This window comes from Otolemur garnettii, unplaced genomic scaffold (genome assembly GCF_000181295.1).
Source record: "Otolemur garnettii isolate 467f Iridium unplaced genomic scaffold, OtoGar3 scaffold00051, whole genome shotgun sequence".
Classification (NCBI taxonomy): domain Eukaryota; kingdom Metazoa; phylum Chordata; class Mammalia; order Primates; family Galagidae; genus Otolemur; species Otolemur garnettii.
The window spans coordinates 7,556,700-7,584,175 of NW_003852446.1; the positions used below are offsets into that span (position 1 = coordinate 7,556,700).

Consider the following 27,476-nt stretch of genomic DNA (forward strand, 5'->3'; position numbering starts at 1 on the left):
GACATCTTTATTGTAATGTGATTTTTTATCTTCTGGGTATACACCTAATAGTGGAATTGTAGGATCGAATGGCAGGTCTATTTTTAGTTCTCTAAATGTTCTCCAGACGTCTTTCCAAAAGGAACGTAAACAGAGCTTGTGTTCTAACACCTTGAGCCTGTAGGGCTTCTACCCTCGGCTAAAATTGCTTTGTGTGTGGATTGGGTCACAGCAGGTTCTTAGTCTATCTTGGATGTTGCCTTCTATTGGGCTCTCTCCAATCTTTCCTGTACCTGTGCCTAGTTTTCCAATCAGCCAGGGATGTGTGGGGTGTTCATTTAGCCCTACTATGACTCTTTCAGTTTCAAAATCTCTTTTAAATTTCGAACTGGGTTTTCCTCCTTTGTTTTCTACTAAGTTGGCTATTTTTAGCTGACAAAGCTGCAGATTTTCACCTTCACCCCCAGTTGAGTCCATCCTTTGTGGCAGCAAAGCTGTTGATTTTCCAGCAAGCCTATTCTGAATTAAGTTCTCACTGAGCTGAGAGAGACAGGAGCAGTCACAGGCAAGAAGGTCACACAGTCTTGCTCTACTTATCCCTAAGCTCTAGTAGCTTTTAAAGATAAGACATTTTTAATTTATTGCTTACCTTTGATCAATTTCCAAAGCCCTAAAATGGTTTCTTTTTGACACTTTTGTCCACTTTTCTACTTGATTTTTGTAAAAAGGGATTGTCAACCTTGTCATGCCATCATACCTGGAAGCCTGGCTTCTGTGGTCCACTTTTTTGTTTTTATGTCCCACTTCTTACCTTTGGCTGATACTCTGGTTGTCAAATCTCTGGTTTCTTTAATGCTCACTGAGTCCCTTGTTACTCTCCCTTTTAACTTCCTGCTCTGTCCTGACTTCTAAAAAGTCTGGAGCCCTTAGCTTAGGTCCTTAGCTTAAGCTATGATTACCACTTCTTCCTCTAATGCTCCCATCCACCCATTCCGACCCTCTGCTCTCTGTTAAGTTACTAACTGTAAAAAGTAGGCCTAAGGCTGAATCATGCCCCTACTTATCACTGACTCCAACCAAAAGCACAAAGGAAGAACGCAGAAGGCCTTAGAACTTCTTGGGAAATGATAGACAATGGTTTAAAGCCATTTGTTTCACTGTCCTTGATTCTCTCTTCTCTCCACATCATCTTTCAGTCTACCTATTCTGTTTCGTTCCCAGTCTAAATTAGTCAATAGAAATTTTAGATTTAGGGTTCTCAAATCTGATTACTTCAGCAAATGATTCCTGAAATTCCTGTGACTATCCCGGTGTGATAGGGTCGTTATGGATCTATGGCAATCACCCTGCCCTTAAAGATCTACTTCAGATCACTTCAAACTCTTTTTAAAAAATCTTGTGGAAAATTCAAGCTTTCACTAGTATTTTTGTGAATTTTCAGGGTCTTCCCAGGCTTGTCTATATTGGCAACGTGTCCAGTTTAACTCTTCAATTTCAAAGTGTCGTTACTCATTTGGGGGGATACCAAGGCCAGGGTTGGTAATTGAAGAACTCCTAAATGTGTCATCTTTAGCTTCATCCTAAGATACTGATAGACTGTCAGATTCTAATGGTCTTAACTATGTCTAATATTTTATTCATGCTTTGGAAAAATGCTGGCTGATTTTGTGGGCTTAGGGAAATGGTGTGATTTGTGTGGTTTTCTTCTCTGCCAGTGCAAAATAAATACCTCTTTCACAAAGATATTAAACTGGTTAATGTTTGAGAAAAGTTCCCCAGAAATGAAAATCAGGGCAATGCTTATAATTCTTGTTTCTACAGACTATATGTCTATTTCGAGGAAACAACATTAAGACATTTAAGGTTCTCTTCGCACGGTGAGTGATCTGACAGTTTCTCTTCTTTTTTTAAAGGAAACATATGGCTGGGCCTTTTCAATCATTGTAGGGAATTTTAGCTTCATGATACCTATCGGTTTTAATTGACATCTTTTAGGTCTGGAAATCCATGAGTTAATTGAATGGGGATGATTCTGGAGTAGCTCCACTACACTAGTTTACTTTGAATAGCAGACATCATGATTATATTTCCACAAAGCCCTGAAATAACATTTTGCTTCTTTGTGGGTATAGGAGATAAATACTCTTTATCTTTCATTCTCATGGAATCCATTTTAGCTGCACTAATGTGCATTAAGAAGTTTCTAAGGCTATGGGAAATGTCAGCAAGAACGAAATTAATTGGGTGGTCATCCCTGAAGGTACATATTTAAGAATTGGTTTTCAGAGTTGTCACTTCGCCAGTTTGCTTAAAAATAGAGGATTTACTTACTGCTTGGCTTGAGTCAAAAGTAATTTCTTCCCCTCAGGATCCCTTTCTTTGACAGAAATGATTTTAAGCCTGCTTCCATATTAACTCACTCTCATTCTACTGTGACCAAACATGTCTGGATTCACTCTCTGTGTCTTTTGAAAAATAGGTAAAAATACATCAAATATCTATATAAATTATGGCCCTTCCCAGAATTTCTGTGTGCAAAAGCATTATCTATAGCATGGAATGGGAATGATATAATCTGCAGGATGTTAGTGAGAAAGCAATAAATACTTTATGGTTTTTCTATTCTGTATTCCCTAGACTGTCTTTAAGAGTTGATAAGTAAAATGTAAAACTTTAGCCTGATGCATATCTATTTTATATGGTCCAAAGAAATTGGGGTACCAATGTCTTTTCCTTCAGATTATTGTATTTTGGTATTACATTCCTTTTATATATCTTATTATCTGGTATATTTTATCCCCCATATATTTTGGGCTTTGAAATTTATATGAGACTTCTCCCTACCTTACCCACTAAATCTTTCCCCAAATACAGACTGCAGAAACACACTAAAGACATAGAAAAAAGAATTTAAAGCACTTGAATGATATTCTTTGTTTATTCAAATGGATGTATACATAGAAATAAATTCATTTGAATGGATTTAGTGATCTTTTGCTCAACACATGCCATTTGTACAACAGTCTATGTCTGTAAGCAGCTTAAATTCTTGTTGGGAGGTAAGTTAGACAAATTCAAATGCCGTCAGAGGGCAGTTAACTAATGGCTGACCTATTGGGTGTAAACAATAGGGAGTAGTGGGGACTATGGAAAACTAGTAATCACACACTCCACTTAAAGGAATTCCAATTCAGTAATTTTTTTTTTTTTTAACCATTGTGTGGGTCAAATAAAACAGTTTTCGGAGAACATCCAGCCTATTGCTTGGGGAAAAAGTGGACAGCCAACTTTTTAGTTTTCTAGTCATCTATTGCTGTGTAAAAACTCTGCTCAAATTTAGAGGGTTAGAGCAACAATATTTATTTTCATGTCTTGTGGTTCTGGGGGTCACTAGGCTAAGTTGTATAGTTCCTGGTCATGGTCATTCAGGTAGTTACAGTCAGATAGTAGCTGGGGCTGGAGTCATGTGGAAGACTGTATCTCTTTCATGTCTAGTGGTTGATGTGGGCTGTTGACTAGAAAGCCTACATATGGCCTCTCTCCCCAGATATCGGATTTCTGCACAGTGTGCTGATTGATAAACTTTGAAGAGCAACTTTGCTGAGAAAGAGAGGAGGAAGGATGGGAGGGTATATCTGGATGCATCAGAGGGAGATTGTACCACCTTTAATTACCTAGGCCTGGAATTTCACAGAGGGGCATTTCTGTTGTATTTTATTCTTTAGAAGTGAACTAAGGCCAGCCTGTAATCAAGAGGAGAGGAATTAGACTCCATCTCTTAATGGGAAAAATATAAAATAATTTGCAAACATGTATTAAAACTAGTACCTGTAGCCTTACATTACAGAATAGTAAAACTAAGTATATAATGAACTTGGATATAGTAAGGGAGATATACAGAATGTGGAACAGCTAATTTGGCACAGGCACTGAACAAACAGAAGTGATAACAGCATAAACAACTGATAGGATCTACCAGAGCAGCTGCTTAATATTAGCTCTGGGTATAATCAAGGCTCCAAATGTGCCCTAGAGTCAACAAGAGCTCTGGGAGGTCAGGAATGGGAAGATCGTGTGTCTGCAGGAAGATGTTTTGTTACTCTTGGTGAAGCTTCAGGAGCCTTATCAGGGTCTAATTTCAGGGATCAGTTGTTTAAATTTTTTGTTTGTCCACTTTTGTCTACCAGCAGTTAGGAACCTTCTCCCTGCATGTTCCTTACCCTAATGTTTTGAAAGTTTATTCTTTGCTAAAGAGAAGGGACACCTTATCTTTTGTCTATATTATGATTCAATCTAATATTGTTTAGAAGCCAAATTGAGAGGCATTTGGAGTCCCCCCTCTTGATCTGCAATTGCTGGGTTCTCTGAGTAGTGTATTCATTTCCTACTGCCACTCTAACAAATTACTGCAACCATAGCAACTTAAAACAACACAGATTTATTATCTCACAGTTCTGTAGGTCAGAAGCTTGTCTGGTTTCTCTGTTTGGGTTCCATGAGGCTGAAATCAAGGTGTCAGCCAGCTGGACTCTTACAGGAGGCTCTGGGAAGACTCTCTTTCCTAGCCCATTCTGTTTGTCAGCAGAATCCAGTTCCTTGGGGTTGGGTTGTAGGACTGAGGTCTTCACTTCCTTGCTGTCTGTCACCTGGGAGCCACTCTTTGTTCCAGAGGCCTTTCTCTAGTCCTTGCACAGTGTGCCTACATCTCAGAGCCACCAACAACATGTCCAATCCTTCTCACCCTTGGCATCTCCCCGTCTTTCTGTTCTGCAGTATTTCTTCTCACTCCCTCTTCTGGCAGCTCTCTGATTCCAGCCAAAGAAGGTTGTCTGCTTTTAAGGGCTCATGTGATTAGATTGAGCCTATCTGGGTAATCCAGGATAATTTTTCTATTTTAAGGTATCCTTAATTACATCAGCAAAATCTTTTTTGCTATGTAACGTAACATATTCAGAGGATCCCAAGATCAGGATGTGGCAGTAATTCTGCTTACTACAGGTAATAACATTAGGTCAATAGAGACGCTGTCCCCTCTACTATTTTCCTCCGGAAAATAAGCCAGTGGGCAAGTTACTAGGGCTTAATTGACATATCAACCCTAAATTTGAAGGAACAGAATATGCATTTTATAGAAATAAGTCTAGGTTTCACTTTTGAAAAAAGAAGGGATGCTCTCTTGATTTTCAGTAATTCCTCCAGTATAACGCAGTGCTTCAAAAAATGATTTGAAGTCACACAGACCAGACCTTGTGTAAATATGTAATGCTTCTAAGTCTCTTTGTCCTCATCTGTGAATTGGGTTAATAATTCCTATAGTTACTGTGGGAAAAAATCCCTCGTATTATTGCAGGATTCTAGGCCTGGTGGAGAGAAAGAATCACCCGAACACTGATGATAGAAGAGGAAGGGGTTTTATTTCAATCAGTGGAGCTGTGGCAGATTAGAATCCAAAATGGCCGAGCTCCCCAATCAGCTCTGTCCCTGTCCTTTTATTGGACTCACAAGTAGACAGACAAAGGAATGGCCATATTATTTGTCACTGGAAGTATCAAATCGTGTGCAGGGTTTACAGAAGCAGAGGCAAGCAGTATGCATTAGTTTCAGGGACCCAGGAAAGTAAGTTTTACAAATTCTTAACAGCTAGGTTACCATGGAGAGGACACTGCAGGCGTGTCCTTGGGCTTCTATGAGAAACCCTTTGTTCTTTAGACTTCACTATTTCCAGGTATCCTCTCTCACTATAGATAAAAAGTGCTTATACCTAGTAAGTACTCAAAGAATGCTAGTTAATAATAATGACAATTGCAGTAGAATGATGTGTTCATAGTCTTCTTTATATTTGGGGAGAAGGTATGAGTGCACCAACTAGCATCAACAGTTGGATTTCTTATTAGTTTCATATTAGTCTGTCATAAATTAACTTATTAGTCTGATACAATTATTAGACATAAATGAATGAAATGATTATTCTGAAAAGGGGTAAGTTTCTCTTTACTTTTCATTACCTATTTTTTTAGAAACAGGGTCTTGCTATGTTCCCCAGGCTGGACTTAAACTCCTGGGCTCAACCAATTCTCCTGCCTTAGCCTCCTGAGTAGCTGGGTCTATCGGTGCCCACCCCCAATGCCTGTCTTGCAAGCTTATTTTTGAGCCACTTAGTTTAAAATGAATTGCTTGTTTTTAACTATCAAGCACAGTGGCTGAAACTCACAACTGTGTAAGTCAGGGATTGGTAAGTACAGCCTGTGGGCTAAATCTTACCTGCTGCTTGCTTTTGTATGGCCTCTGAGCTAAGCAGGACTTTTAGAGATAAACGTTACAGCTGGTTTGATGATAGAGATGAACTAAGTTTGAACCCCAAGTAAGTATAATGTTATCTCACCCCAAAGGAATTCCATTCTTCTCACAGGCCTGTATTACAAAAAAAAAAAAAAAATTGTACTTGATTATTCCATTTTGAATTTTATCAATAAAAATTTGTGGAACATTTGCTCTTAAGTACCTACATAATATTCTTGATTTTGCCTCATTGCCTGTAAAGCTTAGAATGTTTATGCTCTGACTATTTACAGAAAAAAGTTTGCCAATTCTCAATCTAATTGCACATATAAAGTGTAGAATCTTCATAGCTGGAGGGGATCCTGAGATGTTCTAATGGAAAGCCTTAAATTTCTAGCTAAAACCAAACCCCAGGAAGGTAGGTGAATTTTCCCACATGACTCAGCTAATTAGTGAAGGAGGCAGGACCAGTCATTAAAGCTTTTAGTGCTTAAATCAGTACATTTTCCACTGGTGCAGGCAGACCCTATGGGCTGCGTGGTTTGTAATTCATTCATCTTTCTTTAAATGGACCTCTGTGTTGTCATCAATCCAAACCTTCTTAATGGACAGGTCAGAGGCGATGCAGCAGAGAAACCCAGCTGTCCCCTCGATCCATTGAACAGGGCCTGACAGACATCAGCTTGCTGTATTTCCATTTGCAGGGAAAGCCCTTTCGGTTCTAGAATTTCTCATTTAAAGCTTTTTCAGAAGCACTGCTGCTGACATTTTCTGTTACGTTAGTAGCAGTGAATAACCAGGCACGTTAATATATTCTTACCGAACTATGTTCCATTTAGGATGAGATGGTTCATGGAGCAGGACAGTGGTCCTAAACAGGTGGTTAATTTCCCTCTTGCCCACCCTACTTGTTCCCCGCTTATCTGCTAACGAACCCAGCCACCTTGTTTGTCTTTGCTGCCCCCCGCCTGGATAATGATGATCACTCTGTGGCATTTGTTTCTCTTTCTACAGGTGGTTTACAAATCCAACCACGGTCAATGCCTTCTACAGTGCATCTACCAACCAGATCCGTGAGTACCGGCTTCTTGTCTCCTTGTTAATGTGCTACAGAATTGAAGGAAGCTTTCATGGCTCTGATGAAGGACAGTGTTTATTTTCCCTCCAAAGTAATAGGGTATGTTGGTGAAGAAAGTTTGTTTCTCTCTCTATATGCCCAAGTTTCTTCCCTCCCTCCCTTCAGCTTATTAGCCTTTTTAAAGCTTCATGTCACCGTTGACATTTTAAAAAATTAACTGTAATAAAGAAGACCACAATGAAGTTGGCCATGAAAAGGAGCCAGCTTCTACTTTCCTCTCATAATGTTCTTACTGATTTTGACCACACCATTTTTTCATTCCTAGGATTTATGGGAGAAATAGCAGGTGACCGGTCAGATGGTAGAAGCTGGGGGTACTAGCTATAAGAAGGAAGCTCGGAAATGTTCTAATTAACCCTCGGATGTACTGAGGTTTTTTACTTACATGTCTGGGTGCAGGTGATTATCAATGCCATGATAAACGGAAAAAAATTATTAAAGATCGGGCAGGCACAAGTAAGTCCACTAGCATTGGCAATAAGGGACAGATACTGCTGGTGGAAATGTGAATTGGTTTTCTCACTTTGCGGGGCAATTGGAGAATATCTAGAGAAGCTAAAAATGGGCATGCGTACTTATGACAGTCGTTTGTAATCCTGGCATGTACCCTCATGCTGCGATTTGAAGAGTGTGGTCCTTGGAACCAGCCAAATATTAGGTTGTGGGGAAAAAGACCACTCAGGAAAATATATCGAGTATGATACCATAAGAATAAAGTTGAAAATCATACAGAACACTTCTGTACATTGTTTAGAAGGGCATTCATCTATCATGCAAGTAGAAAGGCATTAGCGAGAATGACAAATACCCAAATCAGATGGGTGGTGACTTACTGTGCTCAGACCCGGGCTAGTTTTTCCTTAGCTCCCCTATCTGTTAGCGATAGGCACACCCCGAGGCCCAGTGCTCGCACCTTTTCCTTTCTCTTCTGTTTTTCATCTTCACCCACCCACTTGGTAATGCCATCTGATCTCATGGTTTCAATCACATTTCTACACCGTTGAATGGAGGAGGTGGAATTTGGAAGACTTGCCACCCTGGTTCATGCCACTGCCACTCCCCACCTGGATTCAGTAATAGCCTCCTCACTGGCCTGCCTGCTTCTGTTCTTATCCTCCTCCAGTCCATTCTGAATATCACATTGCAGCCATTTTAAGATGTTTTACAATCATATCATGTCACTTCTTTGCTCAAAACCTTTTATCAGTATCTCATCTCCGAGTAGAAGCCAAGTGACTTCTGATGGCCTTGACGCCTGTTAGCTCTCTGCCTCTGCCTCTTCCTACTCTCCTCCTTCCTCCCTCTGTTCAATCCCACTTGCCTCTGTCGTGTCCCTAGAGCAGATCTGACAGTCTTCTCTTGGGGCCTTGATACTTGGGGCTCTCTTTTTCTTGGAAAATTTCCCCAGGTGACTTGCTTGGTTCACAGTCCCATTTCCTTTAAATCTTTGCTCAGAAACCACCTTCTTAATGAGGCATCCTGCCTGCCCTCTGGCCAGTCAGCTAATCTCCTATCGGCCCTCCATACTGGCCCTTGTCCCCACAGGATTTCTGAGTTAGAGGGGACAGCCAGGAGGCTGTGGTTGTGGCTGCTCACTACCAGTGGACATGTCTTCTTAGAGTCACCCCATGTGGCCACTACAGAGAATGGGCATCTCTGTAGGACTTTGGTCTGAGGGAGTAATGGACAGAAGGAATACAAGCAGATGGTGGAATTTTTTTATTCCTATGTTAATTTACATAACCAAATAAGTTGTTAGATATTTTGAATGTCACTCCTTGTCGTATAAATATTCATTATCATGAAACTACCATTGCTTTCTTAAGGTCTTAAGCTCTAAGTTGAGACTAAGCTGCATATGTTCTGTGGGAACTTGTGATATTTGAGTTATTAATTATAACTAATACTTATAATAATATTTATTGTAACATATGAACTATAACAATCTTTAGAATATTTTATTGGGAATTAGAATATCATTGAGATTAGCCACTTAAAAGTGTTTAATATTTGGTGCCTGCAAAAGAATAGCTATAACATGCTGGCATATATTAAGGTTTAAATATACGAAAAGATGACAAAATCACTATGTGCCTAGGAGCTCCTTACCCAACCAGGAACTAGAACTTTCCAGTATCCTTGCCACTGCCTATAACCCTCCCATCTCTTACCCCAAAGGTGACCACTCTTATGATTTGGGTGTTTATCACTTTCTTATGTTATAAAATAAAAATTTCACCATTTAGGTAAGTGTCTCTAAACAATATATTCTTTCTTTTTACTTGATTTCTTTAAACATAATAAAAATGGTATCATGCTATAAGAACTCTTAAGCAATGTTTTTTTGGGGGGCAGTCAACATGTTGTTTTTAAGGTTCATCCACATAGCATGTGGTGGTTGTTTTTTTTTCATTTTTACTGTATGGTATTTCATGGAATGACTGTACCCCCAGATTATTTCTCTGTTTTACTATTAACAGACCTGTGTGTATCCCCATAAGGTTTTTTCCTTTTATGAATGATGCTGCTCTGAATATTGTTCAACATGCCTTCTGAAACAAATGTCTTGGAGTAGACACCCAGGACTAGAATTACTGCCTGGTAGGGTATGCAAATACTCAACGCTACTAGATAACACCAAATGTTTTCCAAAGTGGCTGTGCCAAAGTCCAGAAGCATTTCTATTGTTCCTTATTTTCATCAACTCTGGGCATTGGTGCACTTAATTTTCAGCAGTCTAGTGAGGGGAATAGATCAGCTCTTATGCAAGAAAAGGCAATGAGATCGTCTGTTTGCCCGTGTTTTACACTCACTTTCAAATGTCAGTGAAGGCCTACTGCTCCTTGGGGGACCTAAGTGTGTCTAGTAATAGTTCCGCTTTCAGGATTCACTCCTGCTCAGCCTTTTTCTTGCCTGGGAAGATCTGGTCTTCTTAGAGGTTTGCTGAGGAAGAAGCCATTTCAGGATAACTCAATGATTTCTTGAAAGCTCATGGGCAGAGGGGCTTTAAAACGAACAATTTGAAGCAGTATTTTAATTAAGAGATTCAAGCTGTTTGTATTTTCCTAATGACCGGAGCATGCTCTCATTGTAAATTATATTTCCAGGCAAGATGACAAGGAATCCTTTGGGTGATGTTTTTTCCCTCTCTCCTTTCTGATTTTCTGGATTACAAATTAAGACAGGTGGAGTTTCTTCTTACACATTTCCCCACTGGGTTTCCTGGGACTCCCCTACCTCCCCAACTGCCTTCTTCTTGCTTCACTGAAGGAGTGAAAAATTGAGGTGATTCTCTCAAATGAACATCTTTATTGATTAGGGCTGATTCTGACAGCATGTGGCCATCTGTTTAATTGGGTTTCACATCTAAGATGTAACTATACTTAGTAACGTGATTTATGAGAATTTCATTCAGTTCCCATTATCATTTTCTGATTTATGCCACTTAAGCCTGCTTCTGTATGCAGCAGAGATTTGAGTAGAAAATAGAAAAACCTGGAGATCCCCCTACCCAAGACATAGCTTTGTGTGGAACCCTCTGATCTGTGGCCATCGTTCAATTTTAGAGTTTTCCAGGGCGGTTCTAGCTTCTTAGTTTTCTAGCCTTGTCAAGCCGAGTAGCAGCGTCTTCAGACACAGAGTGCAGTGTGAAATCATAATGATTTAAATCTGCTGTATGAGGAGTTATACTCGGGGCTGTTATGGAATTTAATTAGATTTGAATTAATAAGGTGGTTAAAGAGGCAAACAGGGACGTGAGATTATTGGTGCCCAAGCTCATGCTTCCCTAGCCCAGAGAGTTTAGGGGGAGGATTTAAAGAGGTGACTTTCTAAAGTGCCAGCACATTGCCAAGGTCAGGGCTTGCATATCTCAAACTGGCATGCCAGGAATCCCTGGCATAGCCCGCACATCACAAGAGAAAACAAATGTGGAGATTGGCGGTGGGATTACTTTGAACTTTTTTTTTTTTAATCACTTATTCTTTTTTTTTCCTTTTCTTTATTGTTTCAGGTTAATTGAGGGTACAAAGAATTAGGTTACAGTGTTTTCATTTGTTAGGTAAAGTCCTTTTTATAATTGTGTAATTACTTTGAACTTTCGCTCTCAAGAGATTTAATATATTAAAACAATAATTTGAATACTAAAAAAGTACAACCAATTTGGAAAGGTATTTGGCAGTTTGTTGATATCTCCTATTACTCAGAGATTCCACTCCTAAAAGTCGGTCTTTATGTCTACCAAAAGACATGTACAAGAATGTTCACGGGGGCTGCGCGTGGTGGCTCATGCCTGTAATCCCAGCACTCTGGGAGGCTGAGGTGGGTGGATTGCTGGAGGTCAGGAGTTTGAGACCAACCTGGCACCTGTAGTCCCAGCTACTTGGGAGGCTGAAGTAAGAGCCTCACTTGAGCCCAAGAGTTTGAGGTTGCTGTGAGCTATGATGCTACCACACTGTACTGGGGGTGTCAAAGTGAGACTCTGTCTCAAACAAAAGTTCACAGCAGCATTATTCGTGACAGCAAAACCCTGGAAAGAACCTAATATCCATCAAGAGAAGAAGAGGTAAATAAATTGGGGGTATATTCGCACAAGCGAGTATTACACAGCCATGAAAAAGAAGTAACCGCTCCATGCTACAATGTGTGTGAATGCCACTGACTTAATGCTGAGTGAAAGAAGCTAGGCATGAGAATAAATATTGTTCTGTTCCATGCTTATGAAGTTCAGGAACAGGCAAATAAATCTATGTGATAGAAGTTAAAATAATGCCTACCTTTGTCAGTGGCAGTGACTGGGATGGGCCATGGGAAATGTTCCTGATCTTGATCTGGGAGGTGGCTGAACAAATGACACACGTGTAAAAACTCAGTGTTCTACGGTTAGTACTTATGCCTTTACTTTATGTAAGCATTACCTCAACATAAATAGTAACGTGCTCTCCTCCCCATAAAAATGTTTGGAACAACATTTACTATGCATCAACATTTTGAGCTAGTAGCAGGTTGCCTGAGGCTGAGTCTTTAGAAGTGTAGACCAGGCATTGGCAAACTTTTTCTGTGAATTGCCAGATAGTAAATATTTTCAGCTTTGCAAGCCATACAGTCTCTGTTGTAACTTCTCAACTCTGCCATGGCAGCCATAGACAATTAATCAACCAGTGAGTGTGGCTGTGGTCCAGTAAAACTTTATTTACAAAACAGGCGGTAGGCTGGATTGACCCACAGGCTGCAGTTTGCCAATCTCTGGGGTAGAACACTGTTCCAGGGAGCCATTGAGGAGTGTTCTCACCCAGCTTCCGTAGTTCTTTGGATCTCATCAGGTAGTGGAAGGGGTAGGAAGAGTGAACAGCTCATGTTTGGTTTTCATTACTCCTAACATGGACTGTTCTTTAGAATAGAATTTGTCTCATGTGTTCAATATACACATGTATTTGAAAAATGCCTTATTTAAGTATTTATTTTTTGTCTTCATACCTTTCAACTCATATTAAGGAATTATTTTAAACACATAAAATCTTGGCTTGAAAACAAGCATGGCCTAAGGGCTAAAACCAATGATTTTATTATCTTTGCTTTTATACACAAGGGATTTGGTTGCCTCAGTTTAATCACAAATATTCTGTTGAAGAAGATAAGCCTTTGTCCAGAGGCTGGGCTTATGTTGGCATCAAATTATAGAATTAATCCGGAAACCAAACATAGATTTGTTTTGCTGTTAAGGAAATAACTGTGTTTCAAACTGCAAGAATTTCTCATACTTTTATTGGCTCTGACTGAAATCATAAAGTAAAAGCCAAGTTAGCAAATACTCACCTGTGGCTTCTACTGGAAATGAATGAAGTTAAGTCCTTGAATTCTTATGATGCTCCATTTGGGAACATAGGGAAATATGTTAATCTAGACTTTGGGAATAGTTTTCCATAGTTTTAGAGCAACAAGGACATTTAAGTGGTTACCTAATCCAAATTTCACATTATCTGGAAGAGATCCTGATTCAGAGAAGTTCTTAGTAATTTTTTCCACTTATTCACTGTTTAAAGAGACCCTAATGATTTTCCTTTCCTGGTCTCCATTCTCCTGTGAAGTCCCCTCCCACACTGAACAAGGCTTACTTCTGTAACCAATAGGATACTATGGAAATGATGAAGTAGGACTTCTGAGGCTAGGTCATAAAATACATTGTGACTTTCACCTTTCTCAGTGGTCAGATTGCTCACTCTGGAGGGAGCCATGAAATCTCACGGGAGACCCTGAGCAGAACCTCCCAAGTAAGCTGTTTCTGAATTCCTGACCTAGAGGAACTGTGAGAAAGTAAATGTTTCTGTGAGAAAGTTTTAAGGAACTGTTCTGTGGTTATTTGTTACACAGCAACAGATAACTAATACAAGCACTGCAGTATGCCAAGTACTGAGTTTGGTGCTAGGGTATATGATATGGTATGGTGTAGTGGTTAAGGGCTCTGAAGTACGACAGTTTGATTTTTGTTTTTTTTTTTTTTTTTTTTTTTAGACACAGAGCCTCAAGCTGTCCCCCTGGGTAGAGTGCCGTGGCATTACAGCTCACAGCAACCTCCAACTCCTGGGCTCAAGCGAGTCTCTTGCCTCCGCCTCCCAAGTAGCTGGGACCACAGGCACCCGCCACAACGCCCGGCTATTTTTTGGTTGCAGCCGTCATTGTTGTTTGGCGGGTCCGGGCTGGGGATTCGAACCCGCCACCTTAGGTGTACGTGGCTGACGCCTTAGCCGGTTGAGCTATAGGTGCCGAGCCGACAGTTTGATTTTGAATTCCAACATGGCCATTAATAACTTGCAGCCCTGGGCAAGTTACATAGCATCCTTAAGCCTCAGTTTAATTATCTGTGAAATGGACATAATAATAGTAACCATCCTGTGAGGTCATTGTGAAGATTAAGTGAGCTAATGTATGTAAAATGCTGGAATAAAGTCTGGTTCATAGCTTATACTCAATAAATCTTAGTTATTAGTGGCCCTTGCTTTTGAGGAGTTGGGAGACTTTGTTACCAGGTCATTTGGAGGATATCCTAGTGATTGTGTAACACAAGGGTGTGCTATGCATCTGGAAGCCACAGTGGAGGGAAAATGACATCTGGGGGCTGGGGGAGTCAAGAATGGATTCCCAGTGAAAGTGATAGTTGAGTGGACTTTGAAAGGAGAAAGTTCTCTAGGCAGAGAAGGGAGGTTGGGACATGCAGAAGCACGGGTTGGTGCAGGCTACAGATGTGGCAGAGCATGGCACAGGAATGGACCATGAAATGCTCACAAATGTTGGGCCATGGGTGGCAGGGATAGAAGAGAGAGCAAAGGGAATGATGGGAGAATATATGTGGAAGGAGGGCCTTGTAGGTCATGCCAAGGGACAGGCCAGGGGGAGCTAGTATACTTTGGGGGGGAAGGCAAAAAACTTTAAGCTTTACCTCCTTAGTCTTACTCTTAAAGATTATGATTTGGAGAGGGAATAGATTGAAGTCACTTAGACCAGTTAAGAGTTTTGCAAATGACTCAAGAGAAGAATAAGAAGGGCTTAAACTTAAGCAATGACAGTGGTAAGGAGGACTAGGAAGTGGGTAAATTAAATCCCAAGAAATGGTTCTCAAATAAGCACATAGACATAATACAGGCAGTACAGTATTCCTCCCTCATCCATGGTTTCACTTGCTGTGGTTTCATTTGCCCACAGGCAACCAAGGTCTCAAAATAATTCAGTGGAAAATTCTAGAAATATACACAAATTCCTGAATTTTAAATTATGCATCATTCTGAATAGTGTGATAAAAACTTGTGCCATCCTACGCAGGATGTGAATTATCCCTTTGTCCAGAGTATCCACACTGTATATGCTATTCACCCATGAGCCACTTAGTAGCGGTCCCAGTTATCAGATTGACTGTTGGGGTGCTTGTGTCTAAGCAATCCTTATTTTATTTAATAATGCCCCCACAGCGCAAGAGCAGCGATTCTGGCAATTTGGGTATGCCAAAGAGATGCCATAAAGGGCTTCCTTTCAGTGGAAAGGGGAAAGTTCTTGACTTCATTAGGAAAGAAAAAATTGTATTCTGAGGTTGCTAAGATCTGCTGTAAGAGTGAATTTTCAATCCATAAAATTGGGAAGAAGGAGAAAGAAACTGGTGGATAGAACCTATAAGGTTCAGTACTATCTGAGATTTCAGGTATCCGCACTGCTGTAATTGTTCAACTTTTCCACTCATGCTTTGAAGGACTCCCATCAAAAGGAGATTATGACTGTTCTGTGCAGCTACTGTTTTCTGAGAAAGCATTAATGTGCCAGTATTAATGCCAGATGCTTAGATGTATGTTATTTCTACTCTTCACAATAGTTCCATAAGCTTGGCATTATGGGCTCATTTACAGAAGAGGAAACTGAGGCTCAGAGAGGTGAAGTAACCTGACCAAGACCACACAACTAGCGAGTTCCAGAGCTGGGAGTATAACTCAGCTTATCTGATTGCAAAATTTTTATTTAAAGTGAAGACAAAGAGCATATTATATTTAAAGGAAAGCAGAGCTAAGCATAGGCTTTTCCAAGAAAGCTGAATTGCTGTTAATTGTCATGTTATACTGTTCAAAACAGGGTAAGAAATGTGAGAATTGCATGAGATGACATACATGAACACACTCTGGAAAGGCGAAAAGCGCGCTATAAATGCATCAGAGTAATCATTATTATATCATATCCTCGCCCATATTGCTGTTTAACCAGTGGGGGTATTGTGTTTATTTTGATATGAAAATAAGACATAGAATCTGGGAATAGCCAGGAGGTGAGGGTCAGAGGTTGGATGTCCCCACGTCCTGTTGATTCCATATCCAAAGGGGCTGGCAGTGAGCAGTTCACCCCTGCCTCCGCTGAGGCTGCTGCTGTCTGCAAGCCCTTTGGCTAAGCCCATGATGCCTTTAGATCTTTACTTTGCAGAGGGGTGTGGAAGGAGATTATTGGAGAGGTGCCATAAGCTACCTTAAAAAGAATATTTAGCTTTATTTTTCAAAAAGGCTTTACTTTCCAACATTTACGATGAGATTTAAGAAATTTTGTTAAGTAAGCTGAAGTGAAGTCATGACCATGGTTGGAAAAGTTTGCCAACCTGAGAGGTGATGCCCTTAGCAAGGCCGTGGGACACCTGAGCCAACTGCTTTAAGACTTTCTTGTTCTGGTCTAGTTGAGAAATCTTAAGTTCCTCATATAACCCCCACGTTTTTGAGGCCTGACCCAGGAGGCAGCTAAGAACTGTGTCCTGGGAAATGTCGCAGAAGTACAAAGGTGACCTCATCTGGGAAGCTCTGTGATCTTAGGAGATTCCTGTTACCATGATTAATCCCTGGATCCATGCCTTTAAGGGACACAATTTGCCACCTGCAGGCCATTTCTGAATACTGTTTTTGGACACATGGTGGACTGGGCAGCTTTACAGTAGGGCTGGTAATAGAAAGCATGGAATGATTATCAGAGTCAATCTAATTAGAGAGACAGAGTGCGAGTGGGACATTCACTGGGAATTCCCTGGACCTGAGCCAGGGTGAGGAGAGCTTCAGAAACCTGGAACACAGACATGGGACCAGGAGACAAGAAATAGGGAGGGAGCAATCTCACTAATTTATCTTGATGGTCACAATCTCAGTTGTCCTTCCTTTGAAAAATCAATTATCTTTTTTTTTTTTTTTTTAGCAGAATGGAAGAAAGAAAAGCGAAGAAAAAGAGTGTATTATATTTAAAGGAAAGCAGAGATAAGCAAAGGCCTTTCCAAGAAAGCTGAAAAGGGTCCCCCTCGAGAGTGAGAGGAGACCCCCCATAAAAACAATACACCTATATAAAGTACTTCTGTTGGGTTTCAAGACAGCCACCTACATCCCCAAATATCGGGGCTTTAGGAGCTACCTAATTCCTCGGTTCTTGGTGTGCTCTTGGCTGAAAAATGACCAGATACCCCAAAGTAAGGCAAGCAGGACACAAAGTTTAGTGAAGAAGAAAAAGATAGGTTTACAGAGGAAGAAGGTCTACAAAGCAGGATGCATTTGCCATAGACAGCAAATGGGCCTCTACTGCCCAGGCGAGTAGGCAAAGAGGCAAAGGGGCCCATGTCAATTATCGTTGACCCTTATTCTAAAAGTCGTTCATGTTTATTATAGAAAAGCTAGAACAATTTTAGATACGCTAAATTAAAAAGTTAGTATTATTTAAAGATAGCCATGTTTAATACTTTTCTTGACTCAAAACATGTATCATCTACAAATATTTTTAAATTTAACTTACATATAGCCTCATCCAATAGTATTGCTTTCCCCGCAGTGAACATTGTAACATAAATATTTTTCCATTCATTACATATTATTCCAAGCCATCATGGGTATTATTCTGCCAATAAAAGCACTTTGATTTCTTCTCAAAGGACATCTAGGCTGTTTCACTATTGTTAAAAAAAAAAAAAACCCCTCTGTGTTGGTAAGTTTTGTGGGTCTTTGTCCAATCTGAGACTATTACATTTCTAAAAGTGGAGCAGTTGCTGTGTCAAATGCTATGTCGCATTTCAGGCTTTAAAAATGCATCTTGCACACCTTCTCTTGAGGAAAGCGGTACAAATTTGTATTTCCACCAACAATAGATCAGATGGCTTATTTTTCACATTTTATACAAATTACATCTTAAAGATACTTTTAGAGGAGATGAACAAAGAGAGTCAGGTTTTTGGGGGTCTAATTGACACAGGAGAAATACTAGTCACATTTCCATTCCTGAGACCATTATCTCATACCCAGACATGGCTTGGGGAACCACACAAGTATTTGCTGAGCATTTACTATGTTCCCAGGCCTGGGGCTGAATGTCACTGCCCCTAATGTCAGTTTTGAATACCTAGGACAGCAATTGATATATGGCAGGTCCTGTTGGAGTATGAGTAGGATGTGAGACTCTGAGCTTCATGATGGCAGGAAATTAGCATTTTCTCTGCCAGATATTGAAATATAGTGCTGGTTCTCAAAGCACGTTGCCTAGACCAGAAGCATCCGCATCCTTTGTGATAGATGGGCATTATCCGGCCTCACCTACTGAATATGAAACTCTGGGCTTTCGGCCCAGCAATTTATGTCTTGACAAGATTTTAACTACCAAACCTCTGTAAGATGCCAAATATTGAGAAACATAAAAGGCTGAGCTATAAAAATGCAACCAAGGCAAAAAGAGGTCAAACCTGGGTAGAGACGACTAACTTCTGGTTTGCCTGAGACCAGCTCCTGGGACCATCCCAGGAGCCCCTTCAGTCCCAGGCAGACAGGGATGGTTGGTCACCATGGTAAAGGAGGGGAGGGAGTTTTCTTTGTTGCAGCCTAAAGGTAACTGTGGCAGAAAAAGAATAGGAGGGCCAGCAGAGAAGGTTTCAAGATGGAAGGCAGATTTCAGAAGCTGCTTTCTGCTTGTCAGCTCTAGGCTGATAGATGTGGTGGCAGGAGGTTACCTGCAGGAAGTCAGCAGATGGCTAAGGCATCTTGCTGAATCCCTTGACAGGAGTCACAGCTGTTAGAACTTGATACTTTCTGGAAAGGGGAAGGTTGGCATTTACCAAATTGCTGCAAGATGCCAACTTGAAAAAAAAAAGTCACTATTAATCTTAGCAGTGATGACAATGAGATCCTTTTACAGCAAAAAAACATAACCAAAAGTGCTTTGTAATTGCAGCAATTACCATGTCCTGACTGATGCCTCCCTAGATTCTAGAATGGTTTTTGACTTATCTGATTACTAGAACTAATCCCGAATAAGATGTAACGCTCATTCTTTTTCAGAGTCGGCATTCAATCATGGGTTTTCTAAGACAGTCGCAATTAAAAGTATTTTTGTCCTGTACTACAATTATAATTTAGAGGCCATGTAAAATTTCAGTTTTGAAATACGGTGTGAAAAATTATAGTAAAACTATCTAATCTTGTGTGATAGGGGCAATATTAAGGAGAGGTGGGAATGAGACAGGAAGGCTGGTTCCTAGATTGGTTAAGTTAAACATAAGTAGTTCCTTATTTGTCCTAAACTAACATTTCTGAACCTGCTCACATATTCAAATCATCTGGAGGAAATTTAAAAAAAATACATTCAGGACTTTAACCCAGAGAATGTGACTTAATAGGTCTGGGACAGGGTCTTGGACATGAGTATTTTTTTTTATTCTACTGTGCATTTGGGGTTGGGAATACTGTTGCTATTCTGACATAAACCAGTGGGTCTGAACTTCAACATGCACCAGGGTAATCTGAATAAATGGTGGAAAGCTCTTAGCCTGATCCTAGGGTTCCTGATTTAGTAGGTTTAGGGTGGAGCCCCCACATTGGCACCTCTAGCAGATGCCTAGGTGATGCTGGTTTGCAGACCATACTTTGAGAACTTGTGTCCCAAACCATTCCTACCTCAAACCGCAGTTGATCTTATTGTATCTTTTACCCATTAGCACAGAAATGTGAGTAAATAACCCCGCTCCCCAAATGCTTCTGCATGTCTACTCCCACATATCCAGTATTTCTTTTCTCTAAAACATATTTCAATTAAAATGCATACTTTAGAAAGGTTGGTATAGTTCAGCTTCATCTTCAAGTCTTATAAAATAGGATTAATTGTTTGGCGATACTCTTCTTCCTCGCTAGATTGTAGGTTATTTGAGGACACTTGTACGTGCAAAGCTTACCCATGTATCTTGGAATATCATAGGTAAATGTTAGTAATCAGTGGTTATGTATACTAATTGTGTCATTATAACCAGACAGCTTTTCTTTTTTTTTTCTTTTGTTCTTATTTCTGTTTGTTTGTTTTGAGACTTAGTCTCATTTTGTTGCCTTTGGTAGAGTACCCTGATGTCATAGCTCACAGCAACCTCAGACTCTTGTGCTCAGCCTCCCAAGTAGTTGGGACTACAGGTGCCCACCACAGCGCCTGGCTATTTTTTTTAGAGATGGAGTCTCACTCTTGCTCAGGCTGGTCTCGAAGTCCTGATCTCAAGCAATCCACTCTCCTTGGCCTCCCAGAGTGCTAGGATTACAGGTGTGAGTCATTGTATCTGGCAGGACAGCTTTATAGTTTTCCTTTGATGGGAGACTTTTTATTACTTTTTCTGTCTCATTACTTTTTTTTTTTCTGAGACAGGGTCTCACTTTGTCACCCTGCGTAGAGTATTGTGGCGTCATAGTTCACAGCAACCTCCAACTTGGGCGCAAGTGATCCTCCTGCCTCAGCCTCCTGAGTAACTGGGATTTCAGGTGCCCACCACAACAGCTGGCTACTTTTAGAGATGGGATCTCACTCTTGCTCAGGTTGGTCTTGAACTCCTGAGCTCAAGTGATCCACCTCCCTTGGCCTTCTGGAGGGCTAGGATTATAGGCATGAGCCACTGCGTCTGGCCCTTATTTTATTACTTTTTATTGGTTAATTTAGGTTTCGAGTTTATTCCTAGTTCAATTTTGGTAGGTTGCATGTACATAGGAATTTATCCTTTTTTTTTAGGTTTTCCAATTTATTGGTATATAGTTAGTTGTTCCTAGTAGTCTTTACTGATCTTTTGGATTTCTGTAGTATCAGTTGTAATGTCTCCTTTTTCATTTCTGATTTTATTTGTTTGAGTCTTTTCTTTTTTTTTTTTCTTAGACTAAAGGTTTGTCTATTTTATCTTTTCTAAAACCCAACTTTTCATTTTGCCAGTATTTTGTATTTTTTTTTTGTTTTGAATTCATTTATTTCTGTTCTGATCTTTGTTTCCTTTCTTCTGTAATTTTGAGTATGGTTTGCTTTTGTTTTTATAGTTCTTTGATGTTTATTTGAAGCTTTTCTACATTTTCGGTATAGGCACTTACTGCTATAAACTTTCCTCTTAGTACTGCTTTTGGTGTATCCCATGGGTTTTCGACATATTATGTTTTCATTTTCATTTGTTTCAAGACATTTTAAAATTTCTTAATTTCTTTATTAACCCACTGGTCATTCAGAAGCATATTAATTTTCATGCGTTTGTTTAGTTTCCAGGGTTCTTCTTGTTATCAACTTCTAGTTTTATTCCATTATGTTCAGAAAAAACTTGATATGATTTTAATTTTCTTGAATTTTTTAAGACTTGTTTTGTGGCCTACCCATATGATCTCTTCTTGAGAATGATCCATGAGCTGAGGACAGGAACGTGTATTCTGCAGCTGTTGGATGAAATGTTCTATAACTATCTATAAGGTCCATTTGGTCTACAGTGCAGATTAAGTCCAATGCTTCATTGTTGATTTTCTGTCTGGACAATGTGTCCAGTGCTGAAAGTGGGTGTTGAGGTATCTAACCATTATTGTATTGGGATCTAGCTCTCTCTTTAGCTCTGATAATATTTGCTTTATATATCTCTGTGTTCCAATATTGGGTGTACATAAACTTACAATTATGATATCCTCTTGCTGAATTGACCCCTCTATCAATACATAATGACCTTCTTTGTCTCTTTTTTACAGTTTTTGTCTTGGAGTCTATTTTATCTGATAAAGGAATACTCACTCCTGCTCTTTTTTGTTTTCTGTTTGCCTAGAATATCTTTTTCCATTTATTTATTTTCAGTCTGTGTGTGTCTTTATAGGTGAAGTGTGTTCTCCTGTGGACAATATATAATTGTGTCTTATTTTTGTATCCATTCAGCCACTCTTTGTGCTTTGACTGAGGAGTTTAGTCCATTCACATTCAATGTTGTTATGCATAGGCAAGGACTTACTATTGCCATGTTACTATTTGATTTTTCATTTTTTAATTTCAAATTAATACGCGGGTACAAATGTTTAGGTTACATTGTTTTTAGTTCTAAGGTAAAGTTCAAGTTGTAGTTGAGCCCTTCACCTGTGGGTGTGCTGAGCACCCTCACATTGTGCACATTAGATGAGGTCCCGCCCACTGCCCTCCAACCTCTCCCTCCCCTCTTCCTCCTCCTTCTCCCTCTTTTCCCTTCTGTTCTTCCTTCTCCCTCTTCCCCTCTTCCCTCCCTTCCCCTCTCTCCTCTCCCCTTCTCCTTGCTAGACTATATTTGTGTTTTTTCTTATGTGGGTGTGTAGTTGTTTATATATTGGTTTCATATTAGCATTGAATGTTTTTTTTTTTTCCATTCTTGAGATACTTTACTAAGAAGAATGTGTTTCACTTCCATCTAGGTAAACACAGAAAATGTAAAGTCTCCATCTTTTCTTATGGTTGATACTCCATGGTACACATATATGACAGTTTGTTAATATATTCATGAGTTGATGGGAGATTTCTCGTTATTTTGTGGTCCTCTCTTCCTTCCTCCCTCCTTGTCTTCCTTTTAAAAAAGCAATTATCTCTGGTGGTGTGCTTTAATTTCTTGGTTTTTATTTTTTGTATACCTGTTATAGGTTTTTTGATTTGAGATTACTATGAAGCTTACAAATCTGTCACCTCTTTTTGGACTGAACTTACTTTGTCACATAACCTTGGCTGTGTCACTTCTGTACCAAAGGCTACTGGAGGGATCCTAACTGAACAAATTCAATAATTTGAATTCCTCCAAAAGAATCAAGAGATATTGAATTTAAGAATGAAATGCTTTTTAAATTTAGATAAGTTTGAGTTGCCTCGCATTGTGTTAGTAAATTTGTAAAAATCTGTGATGGAGAAAGGGAAAAAAGCAAGTGGTCTAGGTTTTGAAGACTGGAAATGAAAGTTGGAGGCCTAGCATTTTGTGAAAACTGATGAAACATGGGAAGAACAGAAGATATTCTGAGTTTGGACTCACAGTTGTCTTAAAATTGTCAGCATTAATAAGTGTTAGTATTAAAATAATAAAACTTCCAAATAACATCAAACTTTGGTGGTAATGCTTTCACAGTATTTGCTGTGTAATAACTTTCATGTTTCATGAACTATATATTTATGGATATGGAACTTAAAATTAATGTAACAGTAAAGTAAAAGCAACAAAAGTGAGGAAAGAGATATTAGTTCTATATTCTCAGGGGCAAGGGTCTTTGATCTAAACCAGTATTTGGTCTAATTTTCTCTTTTCAGCATATACCATAACCCTAAAAAGGAAGAATATTACTTGGGGTAGAGATGGCTAAGGGGATATAAGAGTGATGGAACTTGCATAAAGCTAAGTAGAAACTTTTAGTTTATTAATATCTATATTCTGATTGAAATTTTAGTGGGAAAAATATGCGGACCTCAAAACTACTAGTTCTGCCATGATAACAAGAGAATAGAACTAATAACATCCCTCGTGTAGAATGAAAACAAAACCAGAACTAGAATAATGGAACATATCTCAGATCTGGTACTGAATATAGAAAATTCAAGAAGTAATTCATTGGTACTACCAATAGTATCATGTAATGTTCTAGACTTCAACTGATGAGATGTACTCATGATAGGTAACTTCAACTCCAGTCACCCTTTTGAGTTTCATAAGGTACAGATTACATTCATTCAACAAATATTTATTGAATGCTTACCATGTGCCAGGTATTATTCTGGCTCCAAGGATATACAACAATGAAAGAATAGTAAAAATAAAATAAGAATAACTTTTGTTATGGGAGTTGCATTCTAGTTGGGGAAAGGCACACAATTCACATAAAATAATTCAAATATTTTATAGACAATAGTGTTATAAGTTATAAAGCAAGAAAGTGGGTAGTATAATACCCCACCCCTTTAGAAAGCACTAGGGAAAGCCCGAATGAAAAGATGACATTTGAGCAAAGCAAGCCATGCAGAATAGTGGTGGAAAGAAAGCTCTAGGTTTGGGAGAGGGGGCTTGGAGTGATATTTATACTGTATGTCCACATCTGTACCTTGCTTTATTGCAATGTTTCTTGGAGATTTTTTCCATGGTAGAATATTAAGACCTACCCCTTTCTTTTTATTTGCTACATAGCAGTTAATAATATGCTTATCCCATAATTAAGTCACTCCCCTCCTATTAGGCATTTAGTTTGTTGCACACTTTTCTCAATTACAGGCAGTTCTACAATGAATTCTAGAGTGTACTTGTATAAGTTTTTACAGTGTGGTACCCAGAGCAGCATCATCAGCATTAACTGGGAACTTGTTAGAGATGCCAGTTCTCAGTTCTACCCTAGACTTAGTGACTCAGAAATCTGAGGATGGGGCCAAGCAATCCATGGTTTAACAAGCCCTCCATTCTGTCAATGTACTCAGTTCCAATACGAAGGCATGGTGGAGGGTAGGGGAATGAGGGAGAGGGGATGAAGGAGTGGGGTGGGGGGTCACGGTGTATGGCACACCTCTTGGGGGTGGGACACAATTGTAAGAGGGAATTTATCTAACAAATGCAATTGGTGTAACCTAATTCTTTGTACCCTCAGTGAATCCCAAATAATAATAAAAAAGATTCAAAGATAAAAAACCCCAAATATTGTTATAGAGAGTTAAGTTTTGATATATTCAATATTAAAACAGGTAAGCTCTGTTACAATGTTACACATTTCAACTTTGTATTGAGGTCTAAAAACACTGTAACTGCTTCAAATTCTTTTCAAGGTGCTTTCAAATAAAGCCGTATTTAATATTGAAAACCCCCCAAACCCTCCATTCTGATGATGTGTGATCAAATTTGCGAACCACTGGCTGGGAGGTGTATGTGGGTATATACACACATACATCCATACCTGTACATATACAGTCAGTTCTGCTATGATGTGACATCTGTATTCTTAGACATCACGGTTTTATGCAGAAATATGTAATATAAAGCCCTATGGGAAAAATGGGGTTAAAGGCACAATCAAAAGCTTTATCTATGACGCATAAAAACAAAAGCTGGGAATCTAATAAAAACCATAGCACACTTATATACTTGTTAAATGGGCTAATTCACAAATGCTACTGGCACTTTCCCTCGAAAAGACTTGAAGTTTGCTGGAGGAATTTAGTGTTGGAGGCATTACCCCTTTCGAGTTACTGTGTAGTGGTGGGAGGTGGGTTATGAAGGAAATTTGAACATCAGATGTGGTAGGTGTGGCTCCTAGCCTACATGGTAAACTGGGGCAGTTAGTTGGTCATGTCAGAGCATGTGCATGTGCGCCTTTTGTGTTTTCCTATGTGGGTCAATTCAGTTGGGTGCAGTATTCTGTTTTTACCTAGCATATCTCATAGATAAACAAATGTGCAATTGGAGCTATATTCAAATTTTTCCTGAATGTGTCAATTGCATTGGAACAAATTTGCCTTTTCAGTACAGGTGTTACGGCAGAACTGACTATGGGTATGGAGGGGTGTTCTTACATAAAAGGGCTCTATACATTCTACCACATGCTATTTTTTTTTAGTTAGTATCTCTTAGAGCTTTGTCCATATCAGCACATAGTTACTCATTTTTTCAAAATAGAGCTTCAAGCATTAAGAGATGACTAAATTGATCTCCAAAATGCTCTGACCAATTTCTACTCCCACCAACGTGCTTCCTACACCCTGGCCAGTGGTACCTCTTATCAAATGTATTAATTTTTGCCAACTCAATAGTTAAACATCTCTTTCTCTCCCTCTTTCCTGCTCCCCCATTTATACCGTGAGGAACGCTTCCTGTAAATATGCTGATAGGAAAAGGAGCTTTAAAAATGTGAAATGGCTGGTGAGGTGGTGCTGAAGAAAAATAAAGGAAATAAAATGGATACGAGAGAAAACGGAAGAAACTCCTGTTCAAAAGGGAGAGAAAAGGAATGCCTGTCCGGCTTGTTTTTTACTTCTCCCTTTGCTAAATACAACTTATCCACTTTATGAGATAAGATATTGCGTTGACCCTGTTGGGATTCCATCTGTCACTCTAGCTGGTTGACATCCCCCCCCAAATGCAGCTTATACCATTAATCCATTCACTTCAGCAAACACACCTAAGGGCATCAGATTCTTCTGTTTATCAGTATTGGGTTGCATGGCCCTGACAAGCTGAGCAGATACAGCTGATCAGGGTAATGTGACAGCTTCAGTATTTGAATCTGGGGCCTCTAACAGCAAAAGTGGCAGAAATAGAGGCTCAAGCAGGTGTCAGATGTTTTCCTGTAAAGAGTTGGCAATGGACGTAAATGCTTCCAGCTGGGCACATTACCAGGCAGGGAAGCCATAATGATTTAACAATTAAATCACATTGGTTTATGATCATTGTTCTTATTAGGAAATATCATTGCTTTTTGATGATTTATTGTGTGAAGTGGAATTTTCACATAAACACCGTGATTTGCATTTATATGTAATATATATTTGCATATATATTCAAGTCAGAATGACTTACTAAAAGTAATCAAGAAAATAGGATGGATTATTGATGTAAAAATGCCAAAGATATTTAAGGAAATGTAGAAATTATGAAGATTAATATGACGACATTGTCCCTTCAAAGTCATATTAGATGCATTTTCCTTTATGTGAAAACAGCAGGAAGAGAGACAAGTACTAGCTGGATTCATCTCTGTTTTGCAATAGGGTTTTTGCTCCTTGGAATCTCAAACTATAATATTAGTAAAATACAAAGAATATATATAAGACCGATATAAAATCTACATTTTACTTCTAAATTAAAGACTTGTGTTCTTGCCCTCATGTCTCCTGGTAGTGTCCTGATATAGACAGGAGATTGAAAGAAAGTTAAGAAGAGGAAGGAAGAAGATTTTAACTCATAAAAGAGCTTTCAGTCTCATGGGGCCTAGAGCAATTGCTCTGGAGCAGTCAAGGATATTGCCGAAGACTCTCTCTGTCTCTCTCACTATTCTTTGTATTATCAGCTGTGATGACCTGTGATGACTTGTAAGCACACCTGCTAGTATTAACCCAAGGTGCAAAATTTAGTGGTGAGTTCCAAGGGCAAAGCGAAATGTGTCTCCCGGTCATCTGCACGCAGGGCCAGCTACATAATTTAGGGGGCCCAGGGTTGTGAAAGCTAGCAAGATACAAAGCTTTGTCCTGTCTTCCATGGATTGATTCTTTCTTTCTTTCTTTCTTTCTTTCTTTCTTTCTTTCTTTCTTTCTTTCTTTCTTTCTTTCTTTCTTTCTTTCTTTCCTTCCTTCCTTCCTTCCT

At 39.4% G+C, this 27,476-nt stretch overlaps 1 protein-coding gene across 2 annotated transcripts in view; it reads left to right on the plus strand.

Moving 5' to 3' along the window:
- PHEX (phosphate regulating endopeptidase homolog X-linked) overlaps positions 1–27,476 on the plus strand; it is a 206,293-nt gene that overhangs the window by 152,226 nt on the left and 26,591 nt on the right. For both annotated transcript variants that reach the window (XM_003791908.2, XM_012806412.1), the window contains exon 15: positions 7,273–7,331. In XM_003791908.2, coding sequence (XP_003791956.1) covers positions 7,273–7,331 — 59 coding nt within the window. The remainder of the gene's footprint in view (positions 1–7,272; positions 7,332–27,476) is intronic.